This window comes from Penicillium nucicola, assembly GCF_028828085.1.
Source record: "Penicillium nucicola strain IBT 29836 chromosome Unknown utg000007l, whole genome shotgun sequence".
Lineage (NCBI taxonomy): Eukaryota > Fungi > Ascomycota > Eurotiomycetes > Eurotiales > Aspergillaceae > Penicillium > Penicillium nucicola.
The window spans coordinates 427,689-441,414 of NW_026643131.1; the positions used below are offsets into that span (position 1 = coordinate 427,689).

General features: G+C 47.6%; 5 protein-coding genes across 5 annotated transcripts; 2 read left to right on the plus strand and 3 right to left on the minus strand.

Annotated features, from left to right (window-relative positions):
- Positions 1-908: 908 nt before the first annotated feature.
- Positions 909-5,876, plus strand: N7511_007225 (uncharacterized protein; the record flags this gene model as incomplete). Its single annotated transcript, XM_057129602.1, has 21 exons — positions 909-1,000; positions 1,057-1,096; positions 1,146-1,682; positions 1,733-2,074; positions 2,120-2,254; positions 2,307-2,373; positions 2,424-2,555; positions 2,604-2,953; positions 3,013-3,158; positions 3,210-3,317; positions 3,370-3,670; positions 3,718-3,871; positions 3,923-4,255; positions 4,304-4,386; positions 4,437-4,568; positions 4,633-4,865; positions 4,916-5,039; positions 5,093-5,138; positions 5,190-5,340; positions 5,391-5,539; positions 5,590-5,876. 21 exons carry the CDS (start codon positions 909-911, stop codon positions 5,874-5,876), a joined length of 3,942 nt encoding a protein of 1,313 aa, XP_056982670.1.
- A 310-nt stretch (positions 5,877-6,186) lies between these two features.
- Positions 6,187-6,538, minus strand: N7511_007226 (uncharacterized protein). The gene is made up of 3 exons (XM_057129603.1): positions 6,487-6,538; positions 6,329-6,426; positions 6,187-6,268 (listed from the first exon to the last, which is right to left on the minus strand). Exons 2-3 carry the CDS (start codon positions 6,422-6,424, stop codon positions 6,203-6,205), a joined length of 162 nt encoding a protein of 53 aa, XP_056982671.1. The 5' UTR covers positions 6,425-6,426; positions 6,487-6,538; the 3' UTR covers positions 6,187-6,202.
- Positions 6,539-7,021: 483 nt separating this feature from the next.
- N7511_007227 (Serine/threonine-protein kinase bur1) lies at positions 7,022-8,958 on the plus strand (the record flags this gene model as incomplete). Its single annotated transcript, XM_057129604.1, has 8 exons — positions 7,022-7,131; positions 7,181-7,262; positions 7,313-7,409; positions 7,462-7,616; positions 7,670-7,697; positions 7,749-7,962; positions 8,016-8,210; positions 8,346-8,958. The coding sequence occupies 8 exons, from the start codon at positions 7,022-7,024 to the stop codon at positions 8,956-8,958; spliced, it is 1,494 nt and encodes a 497-aa protein (XP_056982672.1).
- A 500-nt stretch (positions 8,959-9,458) lies between these two features.
- Positions 9,459-11,210, minus strand: N7511_007228 (D-3-phosphoglycerate dehydrogenase; the record flags this gene model as incomplete). Its single annotated transcript, XM_057129605.1, has 7 exons — positions 9,459-9,487; positions 9,559-9,640; positions 9,693-9,751; positions 9,802-9,844; positions 9,901-10,490; positions 10,556-10,863; positions 10,921-11,210. 7 exons carry the CDS (start codon positions 11,208-11,210, stop codon positions 9,459-9,461), a joined length of 1,401 nt encoding a protein of 466 aa, XP_056982673.1.
- Positions 11,211-11,630: 420 nt separating this feature from the next.
- Positions 11,631-13,373, minus strand: N7511_007229 (serine--tRNA ligase SES1; the record flags this gene model as incomplete). Its single annotated transcript, XM_057129606.1, has 7 exons — positions 11,631-11,792; positions 11,848-12,216; positions 12,273-12,363; positions 12,415-12,836; positions 12,906-13,067; positions 13,123-13,193; positions 13,241-13,373. The coding sequence occupies 7 exons, from the start codon at positions 13,371-13,373 to the stop codon at positions 11,631-11,633; spliced, it is 1,410 nt and encodes a 469-aa protein (XP_056982674.1).
- Between the last annotated feature and the right edge of the window lie 353 nt (positions 13,374-13,726).

Consider the following 13,726-nt stretch of genomic DNA (forward strand, 5'->3'; position numbering starts at 1 on the left):
CCTTCTGTGTATACTTGGTTTGGTTTGGAGTTGGAATTGGGGATCCCCCATAACCCCCGGATATATTTAGAAACGGCCACACACCGGTAGTTGACTGGATGACGTTCAACGCTCGGAGGATGACTACGGCATCATACTATACAGTAAGTACTGATATGTGACGATGAGGATACCCTGCTGCATTTGTGTCGCATAGGACCATGTCATCGATATAATATCTGCAGGGTCGCATGTATATATCTGACATAGACCACCAGTTCTTTCCCATCCCAACCCTTTCAACGAGTTCAATAATCCACCCCAAACTCTTGAAAATCAGCAAAAAGACCACCAGAGAGATATGACAAAGGATAAGCCAAGGTAGGTCATATTGGATGTACAGATTGGTACACTTCCCTCATAGTATCGAAGCCATATAGATCCCATGTGAAAACCAATTCTCCTGGAATAGGATAGTGCGATTGGAATTGGGAAATAATCAGAGAACCAATCTTACCAGTCAATTGACAGCTGTTGGCTTTAGCGCATTAACATAGGCCAAAGGTCTCACTCCTCACTTGCATATGCTCTACAAGATTAACTACCCGGTAAGTTAGACCAACACAAGTGATGGACTTAGAGATGAGCAAAAGAGAGATTCAAAAGAAGACAAGTCCAGGGAAGAAAACCCCCAGAAATCAATGGATGAAGCTGGATACTTATATGTATTCCCTCTAGAGGCGGTCCAAGACTTGGCAAGTAGTATACAGGAGGCAAAGATGCGAATGCCTGTTCGGGTGAATGTAAGCCACCACGTGATGATAAGCCACTCCGCGGTGGGACTTGATAAGGTCGATCACACCCTTCCTTTCCACACTTGACATCCGACCTTTACATGGATTTCATTATTCAGGCAAACTGAGGTTATTATGGGAAATCGTCCACATTCACCTCCGGGGACCGGTCCCGTGGATCTTTCAATGCCTCGGAGCGGGATGCGGCGCGACTCCATGCGAAGCAGGTAGCTACTCCGATTGCACACTATGATGTGATGCCCACAGTGCTAATGTAGTATAGCCTGAGTGTCGTGTCAGATGTGGAGATGGCACGTAATGAGGTCAGTCATATACCCAATTTCGCGCAGATGGCGAGCTAATCGACTTCAGGTTTTCGATGGACCGATCTCGGAAAGCATTCCCTCCAGTGTTGTGTCATTTGCGCATCGCCGAAATCGAACGGGCTCTACCATCAGCTTTACATACTTTCAAGATGGAGAGGATTTTGAGGAGTGGTCGAATGAAGATGCGGTAGATGAAGAGAGCGAGATTGACGAGGAGTCAGTTCATGCGATAGGCGACGAAGATCTCGAGTCAGCCAGAGGGTCCTTTGTGTCAAAGAGATTGTCGATATCTCGCGACTCCGTTGAGCATCCACTTCTTTCTCGCTACATGTCGGCAAGCTCCTATGGACGAGACCGACGATCCGGCAACAGACTGAACCAAAAGGTCTATATCGCGTCAGAAGATTTGACTGCTGTCTTTGCCGGTTTCTCTACAAGTGCTGGTGGATTTGCCCTCTATGTCGCCCTCTGCATTTTGACTGGTGGATTTGCCTATCTCATCTTTCGGTGGCTGCCAAGATGGCGGGTACGACTAATTGGGAAATCGTCTCCCATCGGAAAATGCCAGTGGGTGGCAATCGAGGTGAGTACTTGAAGTTATTTCCCTGGAAGAAATGTTCTAATGCATTGCAGGATCAATGGAATCAGTTTACCGTACATGAGGTTGGCAGCCAAGCCTATGGCCGCCCTCTCTCTACGGTATTCGCCGATTCTTCGAGTCACACCTATGATGAAGATAGCGATCCGACTATTGATTTACTGCATTTCATTGACTATAGGTATTTGAGATTCTTTTATCATCCCGTCGAGGATAAATTCTCCTTGATCAATGGTTGGAAAGACCCTTCGTGGACAAATGCCAAGGGCATGCGAGTGGGATTGGATGCCGATGAGCGAGACAGTAGAGAACAAATATTCGAGCGCAACGTCATTGAGATCCATCAGAAGACTGTGCCTCAGCTTCTTCTCGACGAGGTGAGTTTCCCCATCGGTATTCTATGATAGTAACTAACGAATTAGGCTTTCCACCCTTTCTATATCTTCCAAGTTGCCAGTCTTGTTCTTTGGTCGATGGATGAATATTACTACTATGCCGTCTGTATTTTCCTCATCTCATTCTCTAGCATTGCAACGACCGTGCTTGAGACTAAATCGGTATGCTCGACCGAAATCTTTTATCTCATATCCAATACTAATGCATAATTAGACTATGAGTCGGCTCAGAGAGATTTCTCTCTTTGAATGTGATGTTCGTGTTCTGAGAAACGGATTCTGTAAGTCGATCTGGCGCTTTACCTCCATTCAAATACTGACTGTTTTCTAGGGCGATCTGTCTCTTCTCAGGAGTTAGTTCCTGGTGATGTTTTTGAGTTCTCTGATCCTTCACTTAACCAGGTTCCTTGTGATTGCATATTATTGTCAGGGGACTGCATCGTGAATGAAAGCATGCTCACTGGTATGTATAAGTCATTTGGCTGGTCTTTGGTATCTAACACAATGACAGGCGAATCGGTCCCGGTATCCAAGACACCTCTCACCGATGACTCCCTCAAATATCTTGATCTTAGCACCCCTTCTATACATCCTCAAGTTGCCAAGCACTTCCTCTTCAGTGGAACCAAAGTGATCCGCGCTAGACGACCTCAAAACGTTGATGACGACGAAGCAGTTGCTTTGGCAATCGTTGTCAGAACTGGCTTCTTAACCACAAAGGGTGCTCTAGTTCGCTCTATGCTTTTCCCTAAACCCTCTGGATTCAAGTTCTACCGTGACTCGTTCCGATACATTGCCGTTATGGGTGTGGTGGCTCTCCTAGGTTTCATTGCCTCATTTGTCAATTTTGTTCGGTTGGGCGTAAGTTTCACCCAATTGATAGGAACCTAGTTGAATTTCGAATACTAACAGAAATATAGCTTGCCTGGCACTTGATCATAGTGCGAGCCCTCGATCTGATAACGATCGTTGTTCCACCAGCTCTTCCAGCCACTCTTACAATTGGAACTAATTTTGCTCTTTCTCGACTGAAAAAGCAAAGCATATTTTGTATCAGTCCACAGAAGTGAGTTATAGTTCAAGGTATTTTGATGTGATACTAATTACCATATGTTAGGGTAAATGTTGGTGGAAAACTTGACGTTGTCTGTTTTGATAAAACTGGAACTCTGACGGAAGATGGGCTGGATGTGCTTGGAGCGCGCATCGTAACTCGTGGTCAAAAGTTTGAACTTCCCCCAAGAAAGGATATGGGGTCCCCCGCTAAGAGTTTACAGGTTTTCAGAATTGCTCTCTGAAACGTCTGATGGTTTCTTTCTCTCCCCTGAGACAGCGAACTCTGCATATGACCTTGATAAGCAGAGAAAGATCATTTACACCATGGCGACGTGTCATTCCCTCAGAGTAGTTGACGATGAGCTCCTAGGTGATCCTCTCGATGTGAAGATGTTCCAGTTCACCGACTGGGATTTCGAAGAGGGAGGAAACAATGTTTCGGACCGAGCCCACAAGTACGACACAATTGCACCTTCGGTTGCAAAGCCTCCCCCGCGTGCCAGTCAGCAAGATAATTCAGCTGTAAGTTGCTACCTTATTGAGAAGACACAGGCTCTAACACCGCCTAGAATCCCCTGGAGCTTGGAGTCCTACGAACCTTTGAGTTCGTCTCCCATCTTCGCCGCGCGAGTGTAGTGGTTAGGAGATTTGGTGACAATGGAGCAAGCTTCTTTGTCAAAGGTGCACCAGAAAGCATCAAGGATATTTGTGTTCCTGAATCTCGTCAGTAACTCCACCCTTCTGTATTCAGCTGTGTGCTTACTTTTGTTTCAGTTCCCTCGGATTATGAAGAACTTCTGAATTACTACACGCACAAAGGATATCGCGTGATTGCGTGCGCCACCAAGTATGAACGAAAGCTCAGCTGGATGAAAGTCCAGAAGATGACTCGAACCGAGGCCGAATCAAACCTGGAGTTCTTGGGTTTCATCATCTTCGAGAACAAGTTAAAACCTAGCACTGCCAGTGTGATTTCTGAGCTGAACGAAGCGGGCATTCGCAACGTCATGTGCACGGGTGACAATATTCTGACTGCAATCAGTGTTGCGCGCGAATGTAAAATGCTTGGAGCCGATGAGACATGCTTCATTCCCCATCTGATTGAAGGTAAGTTCCACCGCAATCAACCGATTTCAAATTTAACACACGATGCAGAGCCTGGTCTTGTATCCAAGACTTCTCTGATATGGGAAAGCGTGGACGACCCTGAGCTTCGATTGGACCCGAGAACACTTCTGGTAAAAGCCGACCTTTAATATGCGGGAGAAAAACGACTAATAAATTGCAGCCCATTGATACCGTGGACAATGATCTCTCTATTCCAGGAAACTCTATCGCCCCATTCAATTATTCTGTTGCCGTGACTGGTGATGCATTCAGATGGATGATTGATTACGGGAACGAGGATGTCCTCAACAAGGTATGTATAGCAATTCGCTAATTACCATTTGCCAATCGGAGCAAGCTGATATGTCTGGCTTTAGGTACTTGTTTGTGGAAAGGTATTTGCCAGAATGTCTCCGGACGAAAAGCATGAACTAGTCGAGAAACTTCAATCCATCGATTACTGCTGCGGATTTTGCGGCGATGGTGCCAATGATTGTGGCGCACTGAAGGCTGCGGATGTTGGTATTTCCTTGTCAGATGCCGAGGCATCTGTCGCTGCACCCTTCACTAGCCGCGTCTTCGAGATCTCCTGTGTCCCAACGTTGATTCGGTAAGTTATATGCGTTGATAGATGGACCAGATGTCTAACAATGATCACAGTGAGGGCCGAGCTGCTTTGGTGACGAGCTTTTCTTGTTTTAAGTTCATGAGTCTTTACTCCGCCATTCAATTCTCCTCGGTCAGCTTCCTCTACACTTCAGGGTCAAACCTGGGCGATTTCCAAGTAAGCGGTCTACCTACCAAACTCCAGAGCATTAGATAACTAATCATTCCCAGTTCCTCTTCATCGATCTTGCACTCATTATGCCAATTGCAATCTTCAGTAAGTGATCTCATGGTTTATAATACAGGTTTGTCTAATCAGACTTCGCAGTGGGTTGGGCCGACCCTGCTTCCACGCTATCTCGGAAGCGTCCAACCGCCGATCTGGTTTCACGCAAAGTATTGACACCGTTGCTTGGACATATCTCGATAGTAGTACTATCGCAGCTTGCCGTTTTTCAGACAGTGAAGATGCAACCATGGTCAGTGTCCTATGGTTTACTTCTCTTGCGCCGCTTCTAACATTTCCTAGGTTTATGCCGCCGCAGCTGGACATTGAGAAAAGCAACATTGTTAACTCAGAGAACACGGCTTTGTTCTTGTTCTCCTGCTTCCAGTACATCCTGACCAGTGTTATTCTCAGTGCCGGGCCTCCGTTCCGGAAACCAATGACGATGAATGGTGAGAATCCCATCTCAAGATACTTGATTATATTGACTGATTTTGTATAGCGCCATATCTCGTTACTATCATAGTTGACCTCCTAGTTTCGGCTTACATGCTTTTCAGACCTTCTCAATGGGTCGTGGACGTTATGCAACTGACGTTCATGTCTGACGGGTTCCGGAGCTGGTTGGTTGCGCTGGCATTGGGTGTCTTCGCTCTCGCCTGGATAGCGGAAAAGAACATTTTCCCTCGCCTGGCACAGATGATTGGACATGCACGCGTCCGCTTGCAACCAAACTATCACAAGAAGCGTCGCATGTACAAGGTGCTGTTGGAGGAGATGCGTATGTAATGCGTGCTGTTAAAGGACTCACACTGTATCTATAGCAATTACACATAAGATTTATAGATAGAGGGATATTGGGGGTTCAGACCCGACAAATATGGGTCTAAATAATAAGGCCCAGATAAAAATGAAAGAGAAAGGGTATGATACAATTCAACTGGTAAATGGCTATCATGAACTGGACCTGTGTTGAGACGCACTCTGGAATAACTCTGCGTTTACCGCCAATGCACTCCGTACGCAAATCGACCAATCCAGTCACCATTGTCTTTGACCACACATTGCGCAGTGGCCATTCGATAAAAAGAAAAGTCGACTATGAAATTCGGGGATCAATGGTCCCACGGGTGCTTCCAGCCCAACAGAGCCGGACCGTCCTTCTTGGCCCGGTACATGAGCTGCGCAGAAGAAAATGTCAGCATAGTGCACTTAGTGACTAGGGGGAAAGGATTGCTTACGAAGAACCACATGCTTGCGCCCAATGCGGTTGCAGTGAAGCGGTAGAGCGGGCGAACCGGGTGGATGTGGATAGGGTGGGAGGAGTTGCCCGCCATGACTGTACGAAGGATATTGTTAACCACGGTATAAGATCGAGTACGGCGCTAACAGCACTTACTGTATGTTGGGAATGACTGTCGTTGCTTCACAGAACTCGGGTGAGGTTGGAGAGTTCTGCCCTTGGACGGAGACGGGGAAGTGGCTGCACGTGACCACTGACGGCACTCAACCGCATCAATTATTTGATCTTCGACAACCACTTCGTTGATCCTTGGGCACTCTGGCCTGTATTGTCTGCGCCTCGCTTGGGCTGGTCCCTATTCAGATCTCAATATAGCTCTCTATTGGCCCTTGAGCAGTTGAACTCGACCTTTATTCTATTCAAAGAAAGCAATGCGACATCATTGTACACGCCTTTTCGCTTTCACTTGAATTCTCTTTGGTGTGAGATGACTCGATCTCTTACAGATTCCTGGAGCCCGACCTTGCCTTGGAACAGTACCACTGATTAAGCTCAACGCTTTTCACTCACCCCGACTTCTCTGCCCAAAACGCGCGCGACTTTTGGCGTGAGACTCAACGCGACTCCGGATCGAATCATACCATACGTGACATATTTGTCACGGGCGACAACTCATAGTGACTGAGTCAACATGGCGATCACATCCCTCGAGAAAAGCGACGACGGCCAAGCTCGGTTTCCCGGCTGTTCCAACATCCGTGACTATGAATTTGTCGGGAAGCTTGGAGAAGGAACCTTTGGGTAGGTTGTCACCGGGTACACACAAGCAATATTCCTGACCAAGCAATAGTGAGGTCTATCGTGCAAGATCAAAGAAAGACACTACGGTTGTGGCTCTCAAAAAGATCTTAATGCACCACGAAAAAGAAGGCGTGAGTGGATTCCATCAATCTTTCCATGGCCACAGCTGACTCAAAGCTAGTTCCCTATCACTGCTATCCGAGAGATCAAACTTCTCAAAGCGCTCTCGCACCCGAATATCTTACAACTTAAAGAGATGGCAATTGAACGAGGCAAGGGTAAGCTTGGTTCGTGCGTTTCCAGAGAGGGATAAAGCTAACAAGATATCAGGTGATGGGCGAAAGAAGCCCAGTATGTACATGGTCTTCCCATACATGGAGCATGATCTTTCAGGACTGCTAGAAAACCCGGCTGTCCAGTTCACCGAGCCCCAGATCAAATGCTATTTGATGCAACTTCTTGGGGGTCTTAAATATTTACATGCAGTATGTGTGACACCTGACACCCAATCTGCAACATATACCTAACATATTTGTAGAGCCGTATTTTGCATCGTGATATGAAAGGTAGGCCTTGAATCAGCCTGTGGCGGTACTAGAGCTAACCTAACTGGACAGCGGCAAACTTGCTGATCAGCAATGGTGGCCTTCTGCAAATTGCTGATTTTGGACTTGCTCGACCCTATGATGAGCCCCCTCCGCAACCCGGCAAAGGAGGAGGAGAGGCAAAGAGGGAATACACGGCTCTTGTTGTCACAAGATGGTACCGGCCACCTGAGCTTTTATTACAACTGAAACGCTATACTACTGCTATTGATTTGTGGGGAGTTGGGTATGTCTTTGTCGGAAGCAGAACATTACTTCGTTCTCTAACCATCTTTCCAGCTGTGTGTTTGGCGAGATGTTCAAAGGGAAGCCTATACTTATGGGCAACAGTGACCTTAACCAAGCGCAGCTAATTTTCAGTCTTGTGGGAACTCCCACCGAGGAGAACATGCCTGGATGGAGTTTGCTACCGGGTTGCGAGGGCGTGAAGAACTTTGGATTCAAGCGCGGGAACCTTGCCGACTACTTTAAGGAGTATGTGTCATCCATCACTCTTATATGAATGAAACTTACCAGTTGTCCAGCTTGAGTCCAACAGCCATCTCCCTTCTAGGAGAACTTCTCAAACTTGACTGGAAGAAACGAATTAACGCAATTGATGCATTGAAGCATCCTTACTTTACCACTCCTCCGCTTCCAGCACGACCCGGAGATATCCCTCAATTCTCAGATTCGCATGAACTTGATCGGAAGAAGTTTCGCAGTCAGCGAGCACCAGTACCTCCTGTTCCTGCCGTCAATTCAAGCGATACCCAGTCAAACAGTGGCTGGGGAAGCTCTGGCTCTCGCGGACCAGATTCCAGAAATAGTCGCATTCCTGGTGGTTTACGAGGCAGGCCAAATGGACCGGGTCAAGGAAACGCCCATCGCCGCGGGCCTTTCCCTCCTTCGCAAAGAGACACCGGGTTACCTCCGCGTCCCCCAATATCCGCTCACCCGCCATGGGATGGGACCCAAACCAACAGACCTGACGGAAGAGAAGATCAGCGGCGAGATCGATATGGCCAGGGCCGTTCAGGAACCAGACCGGGCAACACTGATTCCTATGTTCCTAAATATGGCAACGCTCCTGATCGTCCACAGGACTCTAGCGCCAATCCTGACTGGCGTTCAAACAATCGACACGATCACCGTCGGGAGCCAAGAAGGAGAAGTCGTAGTCCCGGTTACAGGGATGGGAGTCGCGGCTGATCATCCTACTGGTCCTATCTATGTATTCTAAATGCCGATGAAAATGTTATGATGGATAGAAATGAAAAAAAAAACCGTTTATGTCATGACTTTTTGTCTACAACAAGGGTCTGAAGTCCTTTTACAACCCCAACTTGCTATGATCTTAGTGATACAACCAAAGCACTCGAAAATAGGCAAGGAAGGACCAGTGATAAGGAGAAGCCAAGAAAGGGCTCAGACAATGCATGTAAAGTACACTCACAGCGAGAATTGCGTAAAGAAATTGTGGAATACTTCATATCACTGTCAACAGATTGAAAGCCCCTGTTGTAGGAAATGAGGAAATGATGGTTGCAATAAACATTCGAACGGCTTTTATGGCGTCCTAAAGACCAAGATTCTTGTGCAGTAAATTGTTTCTTTCTCCCAGGGCCCCTCGTTGAGAGTGGCCCATTGCAACCGGAAGTGAACCCCCATGACAGGGCTCATGTGTCTTAAGTTGATTAAAGCATCACAGCCTGAAAGCTAGCTTGCTAAGAGAAATATCCTCTAGTACAAAATGCGAGTCATGATGCGAGCTGATAGATTGTTAGCTTGGAACGAATCACAACTCAAGCAGGGAGCAGGAAGTAGGAAGTAGGAGTCTTACAGGGAAGGCTTTCAAAGCTGGTATACAAATCCTTGATAGTAGCAGTGTCCACGTCGCTGATATCAGCCATCAAATAAGCGACCTAGACACAATTAGTCTCTCTAACAATTCAGAGCTTGCAGGATTCAACTCACATCGCCTCTGCTATCGGTCATTTGCTTGTCGACGTTGTGATCTCCAATAATCTCGTTGACTGCAACATGTTAACTAGGTCATTTTACATTAGTATGATGCTGCACATACCCTTTCGCAAAACTCCAGGAATGTTCTTGTGAATGTAGATAACCTTGAATAGAATGTCAGTTTCAAAATCATCCTGGTATTGGACACGGTGCCACTTACGCGAGCGTGGTTAGGCTCGTCCATAGTCAAAGAACGGAGAACGACCTCGGGCAGGTTGACAGCGCCCAAGGTTGAGCCCTCGTTGACGTATCTAACCAGAGCCTGAGCAACTTCAACACCGATAGCCTTCTGGGCCTCATCAGTGCTACCTCCAATGTGGGGGGTCAAGATCAAGTTCTTCAGCGAACGCAGATCGGCTCCCCAGGTGTTCAGCTCATTGTTGAAGTAGTCACCGTTTCCAGCGGGCTCATTGGGATACACATCCAGGGCAGCACCGGCGACCTTGCCGCTCCGCATAGCGTCAATGAGGGCGGGAATATCCACAACAGTTCCACGGCTAGCGTTGATTAAATAGCTGCCGGTCTTCATCTGTTCAAATTGCTTCTGTCCAATCATACCCTTGGTCTCGGGGATCTCGGGCACATGGCAGGTAATGTAATCAGCCTGGCCCAAAAGCTCCTCCAAGGTTTCCACCTGGCGGGCAGTTCCGAGTGACATGATGTTGAGTACGTCGAAGTAAATAACGGACATTCCCATAGCCTCAGCCAATACTGACAGCTGGGCACCAATGTGACCATAACCAATGATTCCTGGGTGAAAAAAAAAAAAAAACATGAGCTGAAAAGTCAATGCATCCAAAGGACCCGTGACATACCTAGAGTCTTTCCTCGAATTTCCCAGCATCCGTTGCTCACCTTGTTCCAGATACCATTGTGCATCTCGCTGGAGCGGTCGCCTAGCTGACGCGCAAGCATAATGATCTCACCAATGACAAGCTCGGCAACACTGCGAGAGTTGCTGAAGGGGGAGTTGAAAACAGCAATACCATTCTCAGCAGCGTATTGAAGATCAACCTGGTTAGTGCCAATGCAGAAGCAACCAATGACAATCAGATTCTTTGCCTCCTTCAAAACGCGCGCAGTAAGCTTCGTCTTCGAACGGATACCAATGACATGCACATCCCTATAAGAAATGACCAATCAGCCACCACGCTTAATTCTCAATGACCAGATAACGCACCGGATCTTCTCAATCAGTTGATCCTCTGGGAGGGAAGACTTGAGGTATTCCACCTGGTAACCCTGTTGGGACAGGATCTCGCGGCCGGTCTGGTTCACGTTTTCCAGAAGCAAGACCTTGATATCTTGTGTGGCGAATGGCTTCAGGTGCTTTGCATTGACCAGAGGGACGATACGGCCCAGAGCGGAACCATGGCTGGATGGGGAATGGAAGGAGGCGTTGGGCGAAGCCGAAAGGTGTTGCTGGGCAAAGTCGTCCTGACGAGGACGGATATCTCTTGCGGAAGTCATAATTGAGGGAGATTTGGTGAGGGGAGAAGAATTGGAGAAGAGAAACGACCTTGGGAGTGAAAAGGAAGAGGTGAATCACCTTATGACTCTTAATTGGGCAATTAAGTAAGCCTCCGGAATCGGAACCGTATTGCAAATCCGATTGCAAATCGGGATTGAAGACAGATTAAGGGAGATCATTATAGATGATGAGAGAGAGAGAGAGAAAAGATAACTTGGAGACTAGTTTAATATGTGTACTACTGTAAAAAAATCGAAGATAGAACTGCAATGGTTGGATTTAACATCTTCAAACATCATATGGAGGGGTATGTTCGCGGGGCAAATCTTTCTTTCTTTTTTTTGGGGGGCTTTCCTGTTCTAATTTTCAACCAATCAGATGCTGGTGGCCCGTTAAAGCAATATCCCGGTCACGTGATCCTAGACCTGGAGGCCTTGCATCTTCTTGGTGGCATCATCGGTGCCCTTGGACTTGGTCTTGGTCTTGGACGAGGTGCTATCCTTGGGGAGCTCCTTGGTATAAGGAAGGAATTCGGGAGCGCCGGGAATGTACTTCCGAAGGACCTCGGGAACCACAATGCCCTAGACGTTTAATTAGTTATGAGAACATCACTGCCAGAGTTGGGAAAGTACTTACGTCTTCTCTTTGGTAGTTCTCCAGCACACAGCAGAGGGTTCGTTCGGTTGCACAAAGGGTGGCGTTCAGCGCATGAACATAAGTCTTCTTCAAATCAGTAGCCTTCTTGGCACCGTAGCGGATCTCCAAGGCTCGGGACTGGTAGTCAGTACAGTTGGAGCAGGACACAAGCTCCTTGTACTCCTTCTGGAAGGGGAACCAGGCCTCCAGATCGTACTTCTTAGCAGCTGCGTTGTTCAAGGCACCAGAGACAATGGCAACAATGTTGTATGGAAGTCCCAGGGACTGGTAGAATTCCTCCGAGGTGCTCATCATGTCCTCAAAGGCTTGCCACGAGTCCTCGGGCTTTGTGAGAACAAATTGCTCGATCTAATCTGTATGTCAGTATACAAAGGCTCAAGTAGAGTCCTTGAGGTTGAGCTCACCTTTTCAAATTGGTGAACACGGAAGATACCCCAAGCATCCTTGCCGTGTGATCCTGCCTCTTTGCGGTAGCAGGTACTGTAACCGGCATACCTATGTTCCCGTTTAGCGATGCAATGATCACAAGAGGGGCGCGTATCTTACTTGATGGGAAGGTCCTTATCTTGCAACCACTCGCTATCGTGCAGCGCAGACAATGGCTGTTCGGACGTGGCAATGAGGTACTTGTCGGTAGTCTTGTCCTCACTCTCAGTGACTTTGTACAGCTCCTCATCGAACTGCTCCAGTTGGGCAGTCTTGGCCATGAGATCGCGAAGCATGAATTGTGGGGGCTGGTTGGGCTTATAGCCCTTGTTGAAGAGGAACTCCAGACCGTAGTTGATCAGAGCTAGGTTGAGGAAAAGACCATAACCAGTGAGACAGTATCCGCGGTGGCCAACAATCTTCACACCACGTTCCGGGTCATATCCATCAAGACGAGTAAGGACTTCGTGGTGGGAAAGACAACCTGGCCTGTCCATTTGGGCATTCTCTGGAGCCCATGTCCTAATCACCTCGTTATCTTCCTATGCCGAACGATTGCTGGTCAGCTATGTACGTGCATCGAATACCACAAATTCAGCCCCAATACATACCTCATCGTTGCTCACGGGCACGGATTCATGGACATAGTTTCCAATAGTGCGGATCTTTCGGTCTCGTTGCACTTCCTTGTCAACTGCGGCCTCCTCTGCCTGTTTCTTGCGCTTCTCCAACTCCGCCTTTTGTCCGACTAGCTCACTTGCGTCTTCCTTGTTCTGATTGGCACTTTGTAAGTATTCAGTCGCAATCCCGAGGTTGGCGCATAATAACCTTCTTCTTCATTCCAATCTCCTTCTGGAGCGCATTGAGTTGAGAACCGATCTGAGTGACCTCATAACGTGCTGTGATATATCAGTAGCTGGCATCGAGAGAAAAGTGAAAGACATACCCCGACGGGCTTCCTCGTAGAGCGCAATCACTTCATCGACCGTTTCCTCGGGAGCAAAGCGTTTCTGCTGGCTCTCCTTGATCTTCTTAATATCACCACCGCGCTCGGTGACAAAGTCGGCAAGGTCGAGCATGTTGAGGATTGGTGTTGAGTATGATGATTGAGGGGTGACTCAATGTGTGGAGGGGTAAAGATGAAAATCCCCCGGTGCGTGGATACACGCACTCGTGGGCTGATGAAGCAGATTACTTAATCGGCAGAGGTGCCTCAAAGGTGCCCAAGGGAGTCTAACCCGCTATTTCCAATGAACGATTGTTAACATCTACAATCTGCGGGCCTGGGATTGCCTGTATTTAGTTCATTACTCTATACATGGTACCAATCCATGTCCACTAGACCTTAAGCTCATTATTCATGCAAAATCCCCCCCAAAACAATCGACCAATTCCAGAAACATAGACAAAAAGGGAAAGACAGCCCAACCAA

Excerpts from the sequence above, each read along its gene's own strand:
- N7511_007226 (XM_057129603.1), bottom strand. The coding sequence starts at position 6,424 with ATGGCGGGCAACTCCTCCCACCCTATCCACATCCACCCGGTTCGCCCG. Across the intron at positions 6,269-6,328 it reads GCGCAAGCATGTGGTTCTTC|CTCATGTACCGGGCCAAGAA; the intron begins GTAAGCAATCCT and ends TCTTCTGCGCAG.